Here is a 23,033-nt window from a genome sequence, read left to right as displayed (position 1 = left end):
CCCGAGGCTCGGGAAAAGCGGGATTTCCTCGGGAAGCAGGGCAGCACAGCCCCGAGGCTCGGGAAAAGCGGGATTTCCTCGGGAAGCAGGGCAGCACAGCCCCGAGGCTCGGGAAAAGCGGGATTTCCTCGGGAAGCAGGGAGTGCCGGCACTCAGCCAAGGCGCACGCTGACACCTAGTGCACCGCCGGGAAGGGAGGGATGCGCATCCCGGGGCTCTGGGAATGAGATGATCTTGGGAATGAGCTCCCGAATTTCCAGATGCCACCGAATCGTGGAATGTTCCGGTTGGAAGGGACCTTTAAAGACCTTTTATTCCAGCCCTGAGCAGCGATAGCTTTAATTAGGGCTCCTCAGCCTGACTTGGGGTGGTTTTAGGGAAGGGGCATCTCCCACCTCGCCAACCTCATGGAAAAAAATCCTTCCTCGTATCCTAAATCAACCTTGGAATTCTAGAATAATTTTAATTTTTGCTGTACATTACATCCTATGGAGTTTCTCCTGGGATCAGTTATTCTAAAAGTTTTGATTTTAAATAATTAAAACTTGCCCACATATTTATCAGAGTCCAGGATTCCTTTTGGAGCGTCTCCCAGCATGGATCCTCCAGCCCTGGAGGAGGAATCGCCTCCATCCAGCAAACACTGCCTTACTTCCAGCCTATTCAAATATTAATGCAAATTAAGATATTAAAAGGACATGAAGTTTCAAATTAAAACCCAGTGTCTTTTAAGCTTTTGGTCATGTAAAAAAAAAGCCAGATAAAAGAATCCATTTTCAGGGAGCTTTCTAAGAGGGTAATTATGGCTTAAACTCAGTCTATTCTCCTGCTTTAAAACAGAAATACATGTAAATATAAATATAAATATAAATATAAATATAAATATAAATATAAATATAAATATAAATATAAATATAAATATAAATATAAATATAAATATAAATATAAATATAAATATAAATATAAATATAAATATAAATATAAATATAAATATAAATATATAGAAATAGAAATAGAAATAGAAATAGAAATAGAAATAGAAATAGAAATAGAAATAGAAATAGAAATAGAAATAGAAATAGAAATAGAAATATTTGTCATCCCAGTGAATAAACCCTCAATTGCTCTTAAAATCCCACAAAGAGCTAATCCTGCAGAGAAGTTGTGCATGCTGGAATTGTTCCAGGCCAGGTTGGATGGGGTTTGGAGCAACTTGGGATAGTGGAAATTGTCCCTGCCCATGGCAGAGGATGGAATGAGATGACATTTTCCAACTTAAACCATTCTGGGATTCCATAATTCTATGATACTGCTCTGGCTCTCAAATTCCAGTTGTATCTGAATTATAATCTGAAATGTGGATAGGAAGTAGAAGGTTGTTAATTCCTTTAAACGAACAAATGGATATTCTTATTTTGATTATGGGATGTAGGAGAGATTCCAACTTCTGGATGGCCTCAACTGAGATCACTTCCATAAGTTTTGGGGTTGGGTTGGACCCTGAGGAACGTGGAAAGAGTTTGGAACCAGATGAACTTTAAGATCCTTTCCAACCCAAACCACTCCAGAATTCCCTGACTCTCCTTAATAAATTCCCTAAATTATCCCAGTGGTGCCTTATACAAACCCTACAGAGGTAACTCCACGTGATCTTCATCCAGCCAGGAAAACTAAACACAGGAACCCCCCAATCCCAATGTTTTGAGCCAGGGATTTGGACTGAAATCCTTTGTTCCCTCAGCATCCAGCGAGCGTGGCGTGAGCACCTGCAGCGTCAGGACCTGCACAGCCCATCCCCAATGTCACCAACGTCACCAACAATGTCCCCAACGTCCCCAACGTCGCCAACGTCATTGACCTCGGGCAAGATGAGCAGGTCTGTCAGCATGAACACCTTCTCCGACAGCAGCACCCCCGTGAGTCCGGCTGGAATTCCTCCTTTTTCCTTTGCTGGCTTCTTTTCTGGGATTTGGGATAAGTGGAATCTCAGATGTGGGTTCACCATGTTGATAATGGGTTAAAAAGGGATTTTGGGGTGTCTCAAATGGCCTCCAGGCAGAGATTGTTCTTGTAGGCTCATCAGGATGTGTGAGTGTGGATATCAGACCTGGATTCCAGCAGATTTTGGAGGTGTTCTTGCTGGAAAAAAGGTGTTTCCAAGTGGTCATGTGTCCTGTGTGTTTAGGATATTGTGTTCCCAAAAAATCCTCAATCTGTGGTGCTTTTCCTACAATGAAATGTGTTTTCTTGGCTGATTTTTGGTTTTGTTTGGTTGATTTTTATACTTGCTAAAAAAGACTTGGAGAAGTTGATTTAGGGGTTTAAAATTAAATTGATTTTGGAATAAATATTCCGGCTCGACCAATGGCTGGAGGCTGCATTTCTCTTTTTAAGGAGACTCTAAATAAACCCCAAATGCAGGTCCCATTATTGGAATACAAACAGCTCTGTGACTGCCTCTGAATTGGGATTTTTAGGACAATAAATAAATAAATACGGAGTCTGGAAATGTTGTCTTCAGCTTTGCGATGGAAGAACAAGGAATTACTGACTGCAGTGCATGGAATAATTCAGGAATTCCAGGAATTCTGGTGTGGTGTGTGGTGCAGGAAGTGTCTTGTGCTTCTGAGGAGGGAACAGGTTGGTTGGATCCTCACTGTCCGTGGATGTTGCCACTCACAGGACAACATTTGGTGTCTTCTGAATCCCTACAAAAATCTGGGAATCATTGTCAGTGGTGTTCTGCAAGCTGAATAAATTTAATTCTACCTTCAGTTGCAAAGTTGGAGTGATTTTAATCTCGTAAAGCCCAAGGCACTGATCAAACAGCTTTTCCATGATAAAAACCCTGATCTTGGAATTTTGGGGATAATTTGACACTTTCCAGTGTTGATCCAGGTGTTGATCCAGGCCCAAAGCGAAGCTGGTTCCAGCAGGTTTATTTTGGAACACGGTGCTTGACAGAATTTAATAAAATATTCCTGAGGGCACTGCTTTATATTTAGTTGGGAGCTGGAGAGCAGGAGGATAAAGTGGGCTGGAATATTGGGTTAGACACTGATGTTTCATGGATTAAAGGGGTTTGGTTCCTTTAATTAGAGGAATAGATGAGGATATAAATGTTTATCTGCCACTGGAATCTGCTTCCACCAGAGGTCCCTCGTACCCTGTGCAGGGACGCTCGCGGGTGCTCCAGAGCTCCTCCAGTACGAATCTCGTTTGGAAAATGACGCTTTTGGGATGTCTGCGGGTTCAGTAAGGGCATCTGGGAGTTCTGTATTTGTGGGGAGAAGGTGATGGCTCCATCTCCGAGTGTTTGTGGGTAGAACACGGGGTTCCCCCGGACCTTCCCCATGGAGAGAGCTGATGGAACGGGTGGAATGTCAGAGCTTGAGGGATGAGATGAGAAACAGAGAATTCTTTTTTGGCTGCTGCTTTGTAGCGAAGAAAGGTTTGTGTGTGTGTGTAGTACAAAGAGGTTTTTAACTGTTTTAACTGGAAAATATCTGTTATTGATCACTGATCAGATTATGGGATGAGGAGCACACAGCCTGGAGCTGTATTGTCTTCACTTGCTTTTGTTTTCCTTTTGCATCTTAATTCTTGCTAAAAGGAAATCAGAAGACAGATGTATAACAGATTTGAAATAATGTTCTTCCTTGAAAATGTTTTAAATTTTGTTACTGTGTAGAAGTTTCCCCAAACTTCCCTTCCTAGATGGGTTTCTGCTTCCTTTCCTCCAAAATCTCAGAATGGTTTGGGTTGAAAGGGACCTTCAGGCTCATCCCACCCCTGCCATGGCAGGGACACCTTCCGCTGTCCCAGGCTGCTCCAAGCCCCTTTTCCATTCCCTGGAAATGTCCACCTGGCCTTGGACATTTCCAGAGATCCAGGGGCAGCCACAGCTGCTCTGGGCACCCTGAGGTGCCCACCCTGTGCCCAGGGAACAATTCCTTCCCATTATCCCCTCTAAATTTCCATTCCTTCAGCTTGAAGCCATTCCCTTGTTCTGTCACTCCAGTTCCCAATGAAGTCTCTCTCCTCTGTCCTTGTATCCCCGTTCAGATTCTGGAAGGAGCTCTGAGCTCTGCAGACAACTTCCACAAGTTGTTTGGAGAAGACTCCAGGCTGAAAAATTACGATTTTCCCAGCCTGTCTCCACGGGGGAAGATCAGCAGTCCCCTTGTCAACATCATGGCCTCTTCTGGACTTGCTCCAACAGTTCCATGTCCTTCTTACCGTGGGGACACCAGATCTGGGCGCAGCATTCCGGGGGGGTCTCGGGAAGAACTCCATGTCCAGGAGGATGTGCTAGCCCAGCTCCCACCCTGCTGGACTGCCCGGGAGAGGAGCGGGAGCCACCCGGGATGCGCTGGCGGTGCTCGGCCGATCAGCACCGCGGGCAGCGGCGGGGCCGGGCCCGCTCAGCACCGCGGACAGCGCCAGGTTCTCCCGCTCCTCTCCCAGCTCGCTGCCCTTTAATGGGGATCTTACCCCAACCCTGTCACTCCTGACCTCCCGTCCTGTCCTAAAAATCATTGGGATGCTCATGAGAATGGCAGGAACTGATTCCTTAAAATTCCCATTTTTTTTGCTTGAGCCAAGTGCTCCAATAGGCAACTTCCTACCAAGAAATGTTTTTTTTTAAGAGGTGTAACCACACAAAAGCTGCTTTTCCAACCGGGAATGGTTATTTCCCCACCCTTTCTCCATCAGTTGATGCCACAGAAACATCCAGTGGAGGAAAGAGGCAGGATTGAACTCCTCTGTCCCAAACTCCACTTTGTTTGTCTTTCCTGCCCCATGGGGCAGCTTCAAAGCTGGGACCTTTCCCAGCGATTTATAAAGGTTTGGTGCTAAAATAGAACAAAATCTATCTGCAGCCTTTGTGTGTTCTTTGGTCTCCCAGGAAAATCCTTTTTTCCCACTGGTGTCTGTGACATTCCCAGGTGTGTTTTGCACCTGCAGGAGAGATGGGAAGTTGAGGAAGAGGGAAAATCCATGTGTGGGAGGCAAGGAAATCCTAACAAGCAGTGGGGTGTTAATTCGGGGAACATTCCCTCTTTCCTGTGAGCCTGAATTCCCAAATCCATGAGCAGCAGAGTGGGAACCATCTGATAAATATTTACAATGTGGTTTCTATATAATGTAAAAATGCAAATCCTTGCTCTTGAGCAGCGTGGATGGAAACATAATTAAAGATGAGGGAGACAAATCCAACTGAGATGAAAAGGCCTTAATTAGAAATCAAGTATTTGATGGGTTGGGGAGAAACATTAACGCTGATGTGGCTGTCAGATAACACTTGGAATGAAGGGAACATGGAAAAAAATGTTGTTTTCAATCCTTCCCATTGGCTTTGGATAATCTCATCTCTAAATGTGAGCAGGGAATTCACAGTGCTGTTGCCTAACGTGGAATATGTCATATAAATGGGTTTTTATGGAGAATTGTTGTTGAGTTTGTGTTTATTTGTGTTCATAAACATCCCTAGTGATTATCCAAGTTTAAATCACTTACAAATATTATCCCATGGGATTTTAACTGCTGGGATACAAAAGGACCCTCTCGATCCTTTCTGCTGGTGGGAGCAGAACACCAATAATTTATTCTTTTTTTATGCTGTGTGTATTGAAGGTTGGTACTGATGTGATTATTGATGCCAATTTGAGTCCTTGTGGTTTAACAGCAGCAAAATCAATCCAGAAATGATCTTGGTTGATGATAAAATCACTGATAAGACATTTCTGCTGATGTTTCTGTGGGAATATTCGGCTGTTGGAGACATTTGTGAGCAGCTCTTGGAGTTCTGGGGTGGGTTTAGCTCTGTGAAGCTTCACGGTATCGATGAGAGGTCTCAAAAATATTTTTATTTATGTCCTGCTTCAGGAAATTTGGCTGAATCCTTTATAAATCCTTTCTAAGTTAATTCTATGTACAATATCTCATTTATTCCCACAGCAGGGAAATTCCACAAATTTCTTCCTTTTACAAAGCCAGGTCCCCAGATGAAAATAATATTAATGAAGACTTTAATGCTTAATTAAACAAGGGGGTGCGGAGTAGATCTGCACCAGCACAGAAGTTCTTGGGGGGTTTCTCTCCAGCCCTGTGGCAACACACTGAAAATCCAGAATTTCTTTTTTCTGAGGAACTTCCAGAGGGCAGGAGTGGATGTGATATCGGGAAGGAATTATTCCCTCTGAGGGCGGGGAAGGACTTGGATGGAATTCCCAGAGAAGCTGTGGCTGCCCCTGGAATCCTGGAAGTGTCCAAGGTCAGGTTGGACAGGGCTTGGAGCAGCCTGGGACACTGGAAAATGTGGGACTGGATGACCTTTGAGGTCCCTTCCAAACCAAACAATTCCATGATTCTCTGCCCTGAGCAGTAAGCTTTGCTGATGGCATTTGCAATTCTTTGGGAATGATGACAATGGACTGATTTCCTTAGGCTGGAGAAGATCCATTATTTTCCTGCTGTTTAGGATGCACAGATAAAATATCCTTAAATGTAGAATTTCCAATGAGACCCTCTGGGATCACAGCTTTGAGTGTTGGTGACTCAAGAGCTGGGCACAGATGAGGACACAGCAGAGCACACCAATAATTCCTAGGAATTATTGGGAATATCAGGATCTGGCAAATCCAAAATTACGAGGCCTTTTGTTGTCACCCTTCCCAAGCGCTGACAATGACAGAGATCAAACAGCTCAACCCAGAGTCAAATACTGGAACAGTGCAGGAAATGGGAATGGATTTGGAATGGCAAGGAAAGACTGGGAATTGGTGAGTCTCCAATATGGAATTATTTGAGATGGGAACATTTCCAACCACAGGTTTCCCACAAGGAATTATCTTCACTGGCTGGAATGGATTCTATTTTCATAGGACCAAAATAAAATGGGAAAATGTAAGAAATTTAAGTAATGGACAATAAAGTCATGATTAGAGCAGTAGGAATTAGATATATAAAATACATTTAATAGAAATTTACTGGGATGGAGGGAAAATCCAATGGAAATTGTCCCATCCTGAGCCATTAAATTATTTTAGCTGTTCTATCAGCACTGAAATGTGGCAGCAGCTCTTTAATGGGGTCTATTACAGGACAGTGGATCTTCCCAAATATATCCAGATTTTTTCCCCCAAAGGGCAAAGTATTGATTTCTGCTCGTAAAATGAATTACCAGAGTAAATACACCGGAAAAGTACATTTTTGTGGGAATAAATATGATTTGAGCTATTTCACTGCTTGGAATTAAGGCAACTAATAATCATTATTCTGGTTTTTGGGAGATTCTGACTCTGTTTCAATAACTCCATTTTTGGAGGCAATTTTCCACCTGTGAAATGACTTCTTAGGGTCAGCTAAAGGTCATTAGGAAGTCATAAATAACATTTTAGGGAAATATTTAAGGAAAAAGCCATGTTTTCTTTGGGAATTTCTTGAAGGGAGTGAAAATTTCACACTGGGGGTAAAAAAAGGCATTTGAATTTTAACAAAGAACCCAAAGTGAGCAGCAGGGAGGTGCCCTGGTGGTGGTGCTTCATGTCCCACCTGCTCTGCTCATCCTGGAGCTGATCCCAACCACAGATGGTGCTTTAGGGAGGAAGGTTGGGCAGCTTTGCCCCTCAACAAACACCTCCCTAAATCCAGTTTTAATGGACATTCCCACATTGGAGTTATCCAGCTCTTCAACAAAACCTGATTAAATCCTGTTTTCATGGACATTCACACGTTGGAATTATTCAGCTCTTCAATGAAACCTGATTAAATCCTGTGTTAATGGAGATTTCCATGCTGCAGTTATTCAGATTTTCTCCCAACCCCATCTCTCACACCAATAATTTTTAGCAAAGCCACCCTTTAGCAAAGGTGTTTAAGAGATCAAAGTCCAGCAGTGGACTCTGGGGTTTATTCTGGATTATTCATTACTTCCACAATTTGTTTGATTGCATCACTTGGCTCTCCCTTTTTCAACTTCTGCTGCTCTTTCTCCCTTTCCTTTAAAATATCAGCTTCTGTGAACCCCCAAATTCCCCAAAGTTCCTCTGTCCTACCCATGTAACAGTGAATTTTGGAGGGGTTTCCCGTTTCTCAGGCTCTTCTCTCCAGCAAGACTTTGTTTAGCAGTGCCAGGATCACCTCATACCCCACTTGTGTCCTTATCCCTTGGACTGCGCTTTAAATTTTCCTTCACTGCTGACTTTGGAAATTTTGACCTTATTTTGCCCTTTGCTGACACTGAATTAAATATTTTTTCCTCCTGTTGGCCAGGGCAGGAAAATTCTGGGAGTTGAGCAGTCCTGGGAACACCAGATGCAGGTGAACTGTGGAATATTCCTGTGGTTTATTATACTGGACATTTTCCTGCTGTTCTGATAACACATTCCCCACACTGTGTGTACACCAGTCCTTCACTATTTGAAAATTTAGGAGCTCTTGTTTTTCCAACTAAACCCTTGTTTCCAGTTCCTAATCAAGGCAATGCTTTAATTGCATTAATTCCTCTCATTCCGAGCCTGAACGTGGCGCTTGGAACACGCGGCTCCATTCAGGTCAGCAGCCACGCTTTGGCTTTTCCAAGGTATTTAAAATTCCATCGCTGTTCCAATAAAGCTCAGCCAGTGGATTATTTCTCATGGACAGACAGTCCATCCTTCTCCTGGGGGTTTTATGGACAGAGTGTATAAAATGATAACACAATGAATGGGCCACTTGCCATCCTCTATCAGCTGCTTAAATCAGCTGCTCCAGACAGGAATTCAATACAGGAGAAGCTGTTCCAAATGGATTTTTCAGGTACAAGGCATAACAAGGAATTTCAGGAGTATTCTTGATCCATTGGCACTGAGATAGCTTTAAAGACATTTATGGGCCTTCAATAAAGATGCTTTCAAACCATCTACAGAATAATAAAATCGCTTTGGTGCTCTGAGGAGCTCAGGAGAAAATCAAATTATTGTTAGATTTGATTATGCCAGTGTCCAGAAATCCCAGATATTGGATAAAATCCGCTGAGAAGCAAAAGGAGAATCTCATTCAGAGAGGGAAAGGGAAAGAAGGTTTTGCATGTAGGAATTGAATATTCCCCTGTAATTTTATTTTTATGTAAATTATGTAAATTAGATGAAGATGTCATAATATTTCCCATGCTGAATTTGTGCTATTTATGAACACTGCAGTGCTGTTTCCCCCTCTCCTGTAAAAACCTGCTGTGCTTCCCAGAAAGCTAGGGATTTACCTCGTCTCCTGTGTTTAATTTTGCAAAATTGGGGTGCAAACTTAAATAGGAAACCTCAAAGCCAAATTTCAGGAATAGATTTCCCACGTTGAAGGAAGTGGAAAGGGAATACGGAGGTGCCGTGGAGAATTCAGTGTTTTTAATCCAGAGCTGTGTTTTTTAGGATGTAGAGAAATTAAATTTGGCTGTCCAGGCAAGTGGTGGATTCATGGATTCAGCATCCCTGGAAGTGCCCCAGAAAATGTGTGGATGTGGCACTTGAGGACATTATTTAGTGGTGAATGTGGGCTGATGGTTGGATTTGATCTTGGGAGTCTCTTCCAACCTTAAGGACTCTGTGATTCCATGAAATGATGGCCTTGGTGTCTCTCCCAAAACTGGGGATCCTGCTGTGGCTTCCTGCCCATTTGGGGCCCATTTTGATGTTTCTCTTCCTGACGGCCAAATATTTCCTGGATTTTCTTCCAAAACAATTCTAAATTCGCTTTGTGGGGTGGAGTTCCATGGGTGGTTGTAGGGCAGGGCTCGACCTTCGTCTGCCCCTTCCCATTTCTGGGGGGAAAAAAAGCCCCAAAGCTTTGATTGACCCCTAAAGTTCTTCTAGGACAACACTGAGGCTCTGAAGAGCTTGGAATTTGCAGGTACAAATCCCAGCCTGGCTTCTCCATGTCCCAATTCCCATTCCACGCCTTTAATCCTGATACTCTTCTTTGTTAAATCCATCTGCAGGAACTCCTTCATTCCCTTCTAATGAAACAGATCCTTTGCTGCTCCTTATCCCCAAATAAAGGGAATTGGACAATTTTGGGCCTGGATTGTGACCTTTCCCTAAGGATTCTTGCTCCCTCTTGGAGAAATCTTTGGGGGGCACTGATTCCCTGCAAGTCTGAGCCTGACTCATCACATCATCAGAAATGCTGTAAAAATATCCCAGAGTTCCTTAACTCGTTTTCCAGGGGGAGTTTAATGATCCAGAAAATTAAGAATATTCACTTTTTTTGCCCAGCGAGGAGATATTTTAATTCCAAATGTTCCCACTTAATTTCCCTCGGAACAGAAACTCAGACCTTCCGTGGCAATGTCCTTTCAGCTGTCCTTGCTTTTGGGATTTATCTTTTCCATGCTTTTATTTTAAACCCTGCTCTTTGACACACAAAAAAAGAATTATTTCATTTATTAAAGGCTGTGCCCACCATGAGATAATCATGGCAAAGAAATGAGAGGCTGTCACCGACTCCTCTCTCCACGAAAAAGGAATTGCAGAGCTCCTGGCTGTCAATGGATGCATTTTCCAGCAGCACTGAAGGGCTTTATTTGGCTTTTTACAACATCACTGTCCTTTGTTTCCAGCCTTTGCCACACAGTGGAACTTTGTCTGCTGGAAAAGTTGATTCCAATGGTGGAAAAGGTCCTAAAAACTCATGGAATTTCTTTGGGGATACATGAGCCTCAGTAGAGGTTTCATAGCAGGAGCATAAAGAGAGGGAAAGTTGGAGAAGGGTCTTGCTTAGAGTGTGACAGAACAAATGAGGTTGGGGCAGGTTTGATTCAGGTAAATCTGGGTTTAGTCCCAAACTGGGGCACTTCCAAGAGGGATTATTTTTTTTTAAATGTGCAAGTATAAACTCTAATTATATATATATTTTTTTTTAAGTTGAATTAAAGGTCATTTTTAGCATAACCTGATGTTGGGGTTTTCCCACTTAATTAGGGCTGAACAGGCACTTGAGTGTGGGATTGGTTTATGGTGTTTTTTCCTTTTAATGGTTTATTTTAGTGTCTTCTCCAGTCATGGAGCAGCTGAACCAGTGGGAATGAGCTGGGTTTGGCTGGATATTCTGGATTGATCCACGTCAGAAACTTAGATGTCTACAAGTGAACTCCCAATGTGTTGGATTTTTTGTTCCTCCTGTGTTTTCCTAGAATTCCAGGATGATTAGGGTGGGAAGGGACCTTAAATGCCATCCCACCCCATGCCTTGGGCAGGGACACTTTCCACTGTCCCAGGGTGCTCCAAGCCCTGCCCAGCCTGTCCTTGGGCACTTCCAGGGATGGGGAAGGTGTCCCAGAACGTTGCGCATTTCCTTGGTTAAATCAGTGCTGGAGATAAATTTAATTCCTGTGGAATTTCACTTAAAACACAGAAATTCCCTGAGGTTTTGGGAATTCACCTTGGTGTAAACAGGAAATGTAGCTGTATCCTAACATAAATATCCCTGTGTATGAAGTAACTTCTAATTGCATGATCCAGTTCCATAAAACCTGGATGGACACATGTGAAACACAAATATCCGGTATCCATCTGCATCCCAACTCCTGGATCCCTTGGCACAGCGATGCTGGGGGATCAGTCCCTAAATGAATCTCTCCCTGCCTCCATAATTTGGGGATTTTTCAGAGCAGCCTGACTTTTCCCACTGACTGATAACTCAACTTCCTCCCCTTCAGCACCTCAATTAAACCATGGGAGCCTTGCTTGGTCATTAGGATGAAGAATCTAGGATTGGAAGTTGATGCTTATTAAATATTTCTTTTAAAATGTTTAATTTTTAAATGTAGCTGGTTTGGAAGATCAGCAGATGGAGAAGGAGCAGTGAACCTCTCCTGATCACAGCCAAGATGCCTGGAAAAATGTTTCCACAGTGACACTAAAATCTTAATAACCTGTCAAAGGAGCTGCTCAGGAGAGGTTTGGGATGAAAAATAGCTCCAAGATTTCCAGCTGAACAATGCTGGGTTCATGAAACATCCATCAAAACCCAAAGTGAAAGTTAATTTACCTCAAGTCTTGCTGCTGAGCAAAGCCAGGGCCTACTTTTTAATTTTCCAGGAAAAAACTGGCCATTTCAGCCAGGACTTTCTGAGAGGTCAGATTTGTGAGGAGCAAAATCCCAGTGGTGAAAGACTGGGACTGATCAAATACTTGAAGGTGCTGTTAAATCTCAAATAATTGTAACCTCAACATAAAAACTGGAAAAAAAATTAAATAAGTAAAAGCAGAGCCTAATTAACCTGACAGATTAATTAACCCCTCAGGGAAATTTTGACAATTGGCTCAGGAAAAACTGAATGGGTTTTGGACAATCTGATCAGGAGAAATTGAAATCTCCTGGCGTTCAAGACAGCCTGGACACTCAAATTGTTCAATTTTGGGTGGCCTTCAAACAATAAGACAAACAGGAGCTGTTCCCAAGGAATTTTCTCCCAAAATATGAAATCCCTGCCTCTTCCTCTCCCAGATGCTGTCCCAAACTCTGCATTTCTGCCCATCACTGCAGATTGCTGTTGCTTTATTTTGGGGGAGCTGATGTGGTCACAGAACCAGTTTTGGGGTTTTTTTTTTAGGTTTGTTTAAAACAGGGCCCTGTAGAAGGAAAGGTGAATTTGAGTTTTGCCTTCCACACAACCCATCCTATCTTTAAGGGCACAACTGGTAATGGCCCAGCCTGAGACAGGCAGGAGAAGATTTCCTTGTGCTTTAAAGGCCTCTGAGTTATCCAGGGTTTTCTGGGAGAGCCACATCAACATAAGGAATGTGGGGACACCCTTTAGGAGCTGATTGGAGCTGTTATGCATTTAAATTGTCCCATTAGGGGGCCAAGCTCCCCTGGCTGCCAATAAAGATCAGTCTCAAGAGAGCTATGGAGGCTATTCCAGGAATTATTCCTGCTATTTCCCACCTTAATGGGTTGCTTATTTTAGGAAAACAATGATTTTCTCCAAATGAGACAGCCTGAAGTTTAACCTTTGTGGGAAGCTATTTATTGGCTGTGATGTTCTTATCACTTATCTGAGATTTATTCAGTAAATGAGTTTATACCAACCTGATTAGGCCCTCCATGGATCCATGAATTCCTTCTCAATTCCTCCATTCCCTGCTCCTCCCAAATCAACAGGAATCCCAAGGAGACAGTTAAAAACCAGAGGTGGGGACACAACAATTTCCTGCAGTGGCATTTGTCCATAATGAATAATTAAACTAAAATAGAAATATTAATGGGTGCCTCTAATACTCAGCTCTGCTTCACTTCCAAAAGAATGAATTTAAATAGAAGATGGAATATTTAAAATATCCTAAAAAAATATTAATACCTGGATGAACATTTTTTTAAAAAATACAAACAAAAAGAGGTTGATAAAACAAAAAAAAGAGGGGGGGAAGAGTGAAAATATTTATATGAAGGGTTAAGAGATTTCCATTGGCATTTACCTTTAATTTTCAGATTAATTTTCTTGCCAGGGTTATGATTTCTCTGCGATGGAGGTTGGGTGTTAAATCATTTTGCCAGGATCTTCCTTTAAATCCTTCCCCCTTCAGTTGTCTGCAGGGAGCTGATGGAATTAATGAGGGATTATTACAATATTCTAGATTTGAAACATTAAATAACAATCCCTCCCTCTGCCCCCAGGACATCTGACTTTTATTAACAATTCCTAGAAAAGACTGACACCGGGAAGCTGCAAATCCAGCTGCAAATCCTCTTCCCAGGAATAGGATCTGGGAAAAAGTCAAATGAAAAACTCAAATGAATTTATTTTCCCACAAATCTGCCAGATCTCATTTGAAAGGTTTTTGTGCCCCTCACTATTTTGGCTGACAGGAGTTGGAGAAATGGAAACCAGCAAAGAAAATCTGGATTTTTTTTTTGTTTTTCCCCTCTCCAGCGATAAAAAATCATTCAGCAATGCTGCTCTGAAAAGTTCTTTATTCTTCATTAAATTCTCTATGCTGCCACCTCATATTTTGGGATCCAGGAGATCCTGGCCAGAGTTTGTGCTGCCACTGGATTTTTATTCTGTTTCCTGGGAGGGGAATTTACCCTGGTGCTGTTGTTCATGGGAAGAGAGAAGCCTTGAAATCCTTGATTTTTATTTATCCCAAGCCAGCTGTGTCCAGGTGTGGGATTGGGGCACCCTCGAGGTGTCCATGGATAGATTTGTTCCTGTGACCAGGGGTTTGCAATGTTTATGTGGTGAAAAAGGAAATAAATTTTTAAAAAAGTTAAAAATTAAAAAGAAATTTCAATTTATTTTTTTTAACTTTAAATAAATCTAAAAAAAAAAATCTAAAGAAAATTTAAAAATTTAAATTAAAAAAAATAAAAACAATTTTAAAATTTAAAAAGTGTCACCCCAGTTAAGAACTTTTTGGGATCAATTTGCAGTTTTAATGCTGAGGGTTGGCCTCAGATCAAAGCTGGGGGGGTCATTTTGGTTCTGGTCTCCACCAATTTCACCCACTTCTTCCATTCCCTGACCTGAAATGCAGAAAATGACACAAAGGAATTATTGTGTCATTAAAAAAACCTCACTTTCCAAGCCAGGGATTGCTTCTTCCCAGTTGGATTTGTGCTTAGGGAGCAGAATTTGGGATCAGAGCCGCCCCTCTGCAGCAAAGGGAATTTGGGGAGCTGCTGTGAGACCCTTCAGGAAAGGCACTTTGGGGATGGTTTTTGAGGGATGATTTATTTTCCATAATTAATTCCTGTTTTGGGAATGGTTCCATGGCACCTGGGGTCCCTGAGCTATTCCTGACGCTGGTTTTCCTCCTACCACCGGGAAAATCCCAAGGATTCCTTTTGCTCCATCATTCCCATCCCGCTCTCATCCATAAAACCACACTCCAGGAAGTGAAGAGCTCTCCCAAATCCATGAATAAATCCCAGATTTTGCTGTGTCACCGCTGCCGGGTGATGTCACTGCAAAAAATGCAAATTAAGCCATGGAATGAGAGCTGACTCCGCTTTTCCGAGCTCATCTGAGCCACTCCCAACCCAAATTTATCCCTCTGCCAGAGCCCAAAATCCGACTGCTGTCCCAGAAGGAATGTGCATTTCCAGGACGGATTTCTTCTGTTTCCCAGCGCTGATTTTATTGTCCTCTCTGATAATCTCTTAATTAGCCTCCCATCAGCGCTAATCACTTGTTTCCTCCTGATTAGGGAGACTGAGAAATAAATACGGGATGGGGAATAAATTAGGAGCAGGAGGTTGGGAATAACCCGCGTTCATTCCAGAGGCACCGGGAAAGGCAGAGCAGCGTGGCTCCAGGAATAAATTAATTAACGAGGGCTGATTTCAACCACCTCATGGATATAAATGGAGCTAAAATCCCACTTTTAGTGTAAAAAAGGGATGGAAACGTGTCCTGAAGAGTTGGAATTGCGGGAGAGGGAGAGCAGCAGCTCTGCTGGGCTCTCCACATTCCCTGTGCTCCCACATCCTCTCTGAAACAGAGAGCTCCTCCTGGCCCATCATTCCATGATATTCCAGACTCAGGAGGTTGGAACACCCAGTGCTCATTCCAGAGTCACCAGGAGTGGAACATCCCTGTGGCTCCAGGAATAAATTAATTAATGAGGGCTGATCTCATGGATATAAATGGATAGAAAATCCCACTTTTAACATAAAATAGGGATTGAAAGGTGTCCTGAAAGGCTGGAATTGCAGGAGAGGGATTGCTGGGCTCTCCACATTCCCTCCTCTCCTGCCTGAGCCGCTCATCCCCATCCTTCCCTCCCTCCCTCCCTCTCTGGAACATTAGGAAAGTAAAGAAAGCTGAATAAATGAAACGCCCTGTGAATTATTTATCCCTCTGGAGCGGCTCTTCCCAGCTTTTCCAGAGCCCTTCCTCCCCCTCTGCAGCTCAGCTCTGCTTTGGGTTGATTTTAAATTATCCAAGGTTTCGTTCCAATTTTAATTCTCCCCTGTTAATTAATAATTAATGGCCTCACTTGCTCTGGAATCTCTTTTTTTCCAAGCAGGGATTCAGGGAAAGGGAACAAGGCTGATCCTACCCCTGCTCAGGCTCCACCACTGCCTAAGTAGGAAATAAATTCAGTTTTAAACTTAAAGTTGTGGATTTTTTTAACTTCTTGGTGTATTTCCCCCCTTCTTGGTGTGTTTTTTCCCCGTTTCCTGTATTTTTTCCAATTTTTGCAGCATTTTTCCAACTTTTTGGTGCATTTTGCTGTATTTTTCCTGACACTGTGCTCCTACGTTGACCTTCCTCAGGTTTTTTTCCTGGCTGCTCAATTTCTTCCCTTCAATCTCATTTTTTGGGGGCTTTTCCTTCCAATTTTTGCCTTCTGTGCCACCATCTCCATTGATTCTTTGGGTTTTTTTTCCTTTTTTAATATTTTTCACCCCATTTTTTGCACTTTCTTCCATTCTCTCTGGGTGTTTTTCACTCCAGGTTTGCTCAGGAGGGTTTTTCCCCCAATTTGCCCCTGCTGGAGGTATTTTACAGCCAAAATATCTTGAGGATCTTTCCATATTTCCAACAGCAGATGGACCTAGAATGCCAAATTCTGGGATTTATTCCCTTTTTCTTTTTTCCCTGGGATTTATTTTCCTAGTTTTTGTTTGATCCAGGCATAATTTAATCCTTGAAAATGAAAAATTCTCTCTTGAATGTTCCTCACCTTTTTTTTTTATTCTTTAAACCTTGAAGGGTTTTTTTTTTTTTTGCCTTGTGGCTCTTCCTGGGAGGAATCCCCTGAGGATTAACACATCCCTGAAGAACTGCAATGGGAAAAAAACGAGGAAAAATAAATATATTTTTATTTTAATCATTCCTTTCCTGGAGGAGACTTGCAAGGAGTACTTTGTGTTCATTTTCCAGCTGTGCTGATCCATGAAAAAATAAAATTTACCTAAAGCAAGGCTCAAGGAGGGAGCTGAGGACGCCTCTCCTGGGATTCTCCCGCTCCAAATGTCAGCCTGGATTTCCTGTCAGGATGCAGAACATCCCAACAGCTGCTCCTTTTAGTCCATTAAGAAAGGGAATTTTAAAAGTCAGGACAGGTTATTTAAGGGAATAACCCCTGATGGGGGTGAGATTTCCAAGCTTTGTAATGGAAAAGGGAATTATGACAAGTTGGAATTTAAGAGGTAGAATGGAATTAAGGGTTGGAAGGGTTGGGATATTGGTCTGGGATTGCTTTATTTGTGGTCTGACTTGGAAAAAGGGGGAATTTTTCCTGCCTTTTCCCACCATCCAGAGAGCCTGTGGAAAGGAGAAGTTCACAAACAGATTCCAAGGCTTGGTGCTTGGAAATCCCTGTTTTTTGAGCTTCCTGCAAATTTCTCGCTGCTAGAAACATTCCCACTTTTCTTGGATGATCTCTACATTTCTATAACACCTCCCACTATCCCAGGGTGCTCCCAGCTGGCCTTGGACACTTCCAGGCATGGAACATCCCTGGGAAAATCCAATTCCATCCCAATATCCCAGCCATCCCTCTGCCACTGTCAGCTATTCCCCCTTTCCCTGTCCTTTTCCAAGGGGATGGGAATGGGAAGAGGAAGGTGGAGTCAGGTTTAAGTTTGTTTGTGCTCCAATCTCATAAGGAGAAACCCATTAGGGAAAATCCTAATCCCTTATTGAAAAGGAGGAATTAAAGGAGCCAAGGAATCATCACTCATTAATCATAGTTCATTAATGAATTAGTTCTGAGGGAGTCAGGGACAAACTGTCTAAAGGTGGGGAGGGACATTGTAATATTAACTTTAACAGAAGTGACTAATACCTTTATTTTTATAACTAACAATGGTAAAAATGTTTGTAAAAATAGTTAAAACCATCTGTATGATTAAATAACATTAAAAAACCCATAAAAATAACATTAAAAAACATAAAAAACATTTCTGCCATTAACCATTCAATTATCAATAACTCCCCATTTATGGCTGTGAAAAACCAGCATATATGTTGTAAAAAGATAGCATATACATTGGGAAAAAACAGCATACACAACTCCCAAAAATCAAACCTACAATAATGCACAATGAGTCAAAGGTTAAACCAAGCTAAAAATTCCCAAAAGGTGTAAAAGAAATAAAAAGAAAAGTTTAAATATGTATCATCTTTATAAATATGCATTTGATCAATGGAATAAAAATATCTTTGTAAATAGAATTGTTATAGTTAACCAGCTTGCATCTACCTACGGATCCACCCAGTGCTGTGAAAGTCCCTTCATAGCCCTTATTAAACTTCTGAAATTTTAAAACATTTCTCACACTGGCAACCAGTTCATGTCCTGCATGGGACAGGGAGCTAGTGGGGACACCGAGGTCACTGTCCCCGAGGTCACTGTCCCCAGGTCACTGTCCCCAGGTCACTGTCCCCAGCAAGGACACCGAGGTCACTGTCCCCAGGTCACTGTCCCCAGGTCACTGTCCCCAGCAAGGACACCGAGGTCACTCTCCCCGAGGTCACTGTCCCCAGGTCACTGTCCCCAGTGGGGGCACTGAGCTCACTGTCCCCAGGTCACTGTTCCCAAGGTCCCTGTCCCCAGCAGGGACACTGAGCTCACTGTCCCCAGGTCACTGTCCCCAGGTCACTGTCCCCAGCAGGGACACCACAATCACACCACGATGTCTCCGCTACCGCTCCCCTGCGAGGTTTAGGAGCAGTCAGGGGCAGGAAACCTCACTGCCACAAACCTGAGGGCGTTTCGAACTGGCTTTGGGGTGTGGGATTTTGGGACCTCGTGCCTTTTGCTTTTTGCCTCTGGGGCTTTTGGAGTTGATACTTTCGTCGTTTTGAGGGATTTTGAGTGTTACGCTTTTTGCCCTGACCCCGGCCCCGCGTATTTTATCCTTTTTACTCTGCCTACCTTTCGGCTCTCCGGCCCTCACGGCTCTCACGTCTCCTCTCCTATGTCTCCGTGTCCCTCACGCCTCACTCCTCACTCCCATGTCCCTCACGGCTCTCCCGTCTCCCCGTGTCCCTCACGCCTCTCCTCTCACCCATCTCCCCGTGTCCCTCACGGCTCTCCCCCCTCCCCGTGTCCCTCACGGCTCTCCCCCCTCCCCGTGTCCCTCATGGCCCTCCCATCTCCTCTCACTCCTCTCCTCTCTCCCCGTGTCCCTCACGGCTCTCCTATCTCCTCTCCTCTCTCCCCATGTCCCGTGCCCCTTACGGCTCTCCCATCTCTCCGTGTCCCTCACGACTCTCCCCGTGCCCCTCACTCCTCTCCCATCTCTCCGTGTCCCTCACGCCTCTCACTCCTCCCCGTCTCCCCGTGCACTTCACTCCTCTCCCCGTGTCCCTCACGGCTCTCCCGTCTCCCCGTGTCCCTCACTCCTGTCCCCTCTCCCTTCACGCCTCACTCCCCTCCCCATACCCCTCACGGCTCTCCCATGTCCCCGTGTCCCTCCTGCTCCGTCCCTGCTCCCTTCCCGAGCCACCAGGCTCCAGCCCTGCCCGCCCCCGAGGCAGAGCGCTGCCCGTTCCTGGCCGGGCCGCAGCCGCCCTGCCCGGGTGTCCCCTCAGCGAGTGTCCATGGCCTCCGGAGCCACCCCCGGCCAGGCAGCGGCCTCGGGGACACGGCCGGGACTGGTATCGCCCTCTTTCCCCTCTTCCTCCTCTTCCTCCTCTTCCTCCTCTTCCTCCTCTTCCTCCTCTTCCTCCTCTTCCTCCTCTTCCTCCCTCCCTCCCTCCCTCCCTCCCTCCCTCCCTCCCTCCCTCCCTCCCTCCCTCCCTCCCTCCCTCCCTCCCTCCCTCCCTCCCTCCCTCCCTCCCTCCCTCCCTCCCATTTTTCTCCCCCTCGCTCTGTTTTTTTACCCCTCTTTAGCAGGGTAACTCCTTTTTTTAAAGTTTTTTTTCTCATTCCAAATAAACGGTTCTCAGGCACGATGTTTTTGCCTCATTTGGGTTGATTTCCTTCCCCACCGGTTGTTTCTAAAAGAGCTGCTCGCAGTTCCCCACAGCAGAACACACCCCTCCAGGTGGATCAGGATGCAGTTCCCAGCAATGCTGGATTTAGGGATTTTTTTTTTTCCCCAGGTGGAATCAGGGATTTTCAAATCCCACTAAATTCTGAGAGTTCCCAATCCCAGAGTTGGCTCCTGCTCCAGCCCAGGACAGCCCATCCCAAAGTGCAGCTTCATGTTCTCATCCATAGGGAAAATATTTCCAATATTCCCTTCTTTCCAAAATCCATGAAAAAGGGATTTTGTTGCAATCGGTGGGTTCCAATTTTGGATAAATTGGAGCTGCAGGAGCCTGGGAATTCCATGCTGGGATGGCTTGGGTTGCCCTTCACCCTTCTCGTCTCACACAGTCCAAGGTTGCAACAAGCTCACCTTAAATGTGGAAAAGAATCCATAGGATAATAAACACAAGGAATTGAGGCTGGGAATTCATTGGCTGGAGTTCCCTGCTGCTGGAATGTCATTTAGTTCAGCTAACAGGGCAGGAATTCTGACTTGTCCAGTTCTGGTTTGAGCAGAGGGAAGCATTAGTGATGAGATAATTGCTCATCCCAATCCCAATGGAAAGGGGTTTTCCAAGGGAAAGAGTGGATTTTGGGGTTTGGCCACTGTGGAGCAGCTTCAGGCACCCCAGATTCCACCTGATCTCCATGAGGAAGGAAACAGGATCCTCTGGACACTTTAATCCGTTTCCAGGATTAAATCCCATCTGGGATTGCCACAACCAGTGAAATTCCAGGGATAAATCCCGGCGGGAGCCACAGGGATGCAGCCAGCAGGCACCACAGGGAGCAGAGCCCGACCTGGCCACCACCCTCAACACCACCAGGATCTGCCAGGATCTGAACTCCTTAAAAAGGACAATCCCACAGTTTTTCCTGGAATTCCCAGCAGTTTTTCCTTGCGGAGCTGGAAGCCTCCCCTGCATTCCATGCCCAGGCAGGCCGGGAAGTGCTGCCAAAAGCAGGAGCTCCAGCTGGATCCAGCCCTGCTATCCCTGTTCCCAGAGCTGTTCCTGTGCTCATTCCCACTGGGAAGCGCGTGCGAGAGGCTGGAGATGCCGATTTGATTTGGGAAATCCCAGGAATGCTGATGAACACCTCCAGGATGGTGTGAGTTTGGAAAAGGGGGAAAAATAACCCCAAAAGGACAGAAAGTCATGGCATATTAATGTTTGGAATTGTCTGCTGGAGCGGCACGGGAAGAGGGATGAATAATTCAAGGCAGACAGGATTTCCCTGCCAAGGTCGAGGCTTGTGAAGGGAAGGATTTTTTTGGAGGCAGCAGCATCCTGCTTTCCTTGGGAAGAGATCTCCCTCCATCCCGAGGGTTAAGGCCACTCCAGGAACCGTCTGGATTTTGGGATTCTTTTGGAAGCGGCTCCGTCGGCGGGACAGAGTTCAGCTGGGATCTTGGATGCCAAAGGAATTCAAAGTTGATTTTTCAGTTCTACAGGCGAATCCCAGAGGAATGGGCAGCAAGAAGGACAGGGGGAAGTGGGGCTTGGGATCCCAACATCCCAATCCCTGGTCTGGGAATTTGTTGTCGACACCGGGGTGGCCGGAGGGCTCTGTCCTCCATCCCTGATCCAGTGCTGCTTTCCAGGCATTCCTTTTTCCCTCCTGGCAGTTATTTGGGGCCATCTCCTTTCTCCCATCCTCGATTTTCCCTCATTCCCATAATTAATAACGAGCTCTCTGGTGTTAATTGGAGCCTGGCACAGCCCTGCTAAGAGCATTATCCACTCTCTGTTCCCGACTTCCCATTCCAGGGGAAATGCGGCAGCACGAGGCCATTCCCAAAGCCTCGGCTGCAATATGAGCTGGAAGTCATGGAGTCATGGGAAGGATCATGGAATGGTTGAGGTTGGAAGTGACTTTATATCTCATGAAATATATTTATAATGTAGTCTGTGTTGGTTTGGGGAGTTGCCTTGGGTTTTTCTTTCCATATAATGTGGGATCAGGCTTTATTCCTTAGAAAGCTGGGCCTTATCCCTGCCTGGCTGTGCCCATGGCTCGGGGCTGGGCTGGACCATCCCTGCTGGCAGGAATTGATAACCATGGACAAAGGGACATCCTGCAGCAAAGTTATTCCATGGCCAGAGTCTCCCTGGCTGGGATTTGGGGCTGGAAAAGCCCAAACCGGAGCCGTTTGTGTGAGGCACCGAGCTGAAAAGAGCAGTGAGAGATGGAACAGAGCAAGACAAAGCCAGAGCAGTTGCTTTCAGCCTCAAATGTAGATTTATGCAGAAAACAAATATCAAGAGCTGCATCTGTTGTGGGTGAAGCACAATTCCTCATCAGGGAGCAGAGCTCATTCCTCGCTGCTCCATTTGCTGCTGTCACAGATTTTATTTTCCCTGGATTTGCGTGTCATAAAGGAGTTTGAGGATTTTTTGAAGTTGTATTTATTTTATTTTATTTTTTTTAGTATTAATGAGTATAAAAATATTTCCCTGGGCCGGGGCACCACATTCCTGATGCGGCACATGAGGAATGTCTGGCCATCCGTGTATTTGGGAAAACCAAGCAGGGAAAAGCCAGGGAAGAGCCTTTGGATGGTGCAGAGTGTTTGGGGTGAGAGCAGGGATGGCTTTCCCAATCTTTCCCTGCAGCCTGCATCCCAAGGGATGGGGGAGGGAAAGTTTCCCGCAGCAATTCCCCCCTCCCAGGTGGCTGTTCCACGCTTGTTTATTTTGGAGAGCAATTCTGGAGTGTCTGAAAGGAATCTGTGCCTGTGCAGCTGCGCTTCTGCCACCCTTTGCTGCCTCTCTGGGCTCCTGCGCTGCTCCTGGGAAATCCTGGGAGAGAGCAGCTGGGAAAGGGAATCAGCCTGGAGAAAAGGGGGATCAGGGGGAATTTCTGGCTCTGCACAGCTCCCTGCCAGGAGGGGACAGCCAGGGGGGATTTGGGATCTTATCCCAGGGAACGGGGACAGGAGGAGAGGGAGGAGACCAGGGGAGGACATCAGCAGGAATTTCCTAATGGAAAGGTTGTTAAACACTGCCCAGGGAGGTTTGGAGTTCCCATCCCTGGAGGTGTCCCAGGAATTCCTGGATGTGGCAC

The 23,033-nt window shown here is 44.9% G+C and overlaps 1 protein-coding gene and 1 long non-coding RNA gene across 4 annotated transcripts in view; one reads left to right on the top strand and one right to left on the bottom strand.

The window, feature by feature from the left end:
- LOC111933286 (schwannomin-interacting protein 1) overlaps positions 1-23,033 on the top strand; it is an 83,080-nt gene that overhangs the window by 15,532 nt on the left and 44,515 nt on the right. For all 3 annotated transcript variants that reach the window (XM_086843243.1, XM_086843245.1, XM_086843244.1), the window contains exon 4: positions 1,742-1,916. In XM_086843243.1, the coding sequence (XP_086699369.1) occupies positions 1,742-1,916 (175 nt within the window). The remainder of the gene's footprint in view (positions 1-1,741; positions 1,917-23,033) is intronic.
- On the bottom strand, positions 10,887-19,572 carry LOC147651383 (uncharacterized). The gene is made up of 4 exons (XR_015274228.1): positions 18,867-19,572; positions 16,668-16,767; positions 13,455-13,576; positions 10,887-13,189 (listed from the first exon to the last, which is right to left on the bottom strand). It is a non-coding gene; the product is annotated as an uncharacterized LOC147651383 (long non-coding RNA).

The sequence above is a fragment of the Cyanistes caeruleus genome, chromosome 10 (genome assembly GCF_971803275.1).
Source record: "Cyanistes caeruleus chromosome 10, bCyaCae1.hap1.1, whole genome shotgun sequence".
Lineage (NCBI taxonomy): Eukaryota > Metazoa > Chordata > Aves > Passeriformes > Paridae > Cyanistes > Cyanistes caeruleus.
The sequence above is the reverse complement of the archived record's forward strand: the minus strand, read 5'-3'. Positions and strand labels throughout refer to the sequence as shown.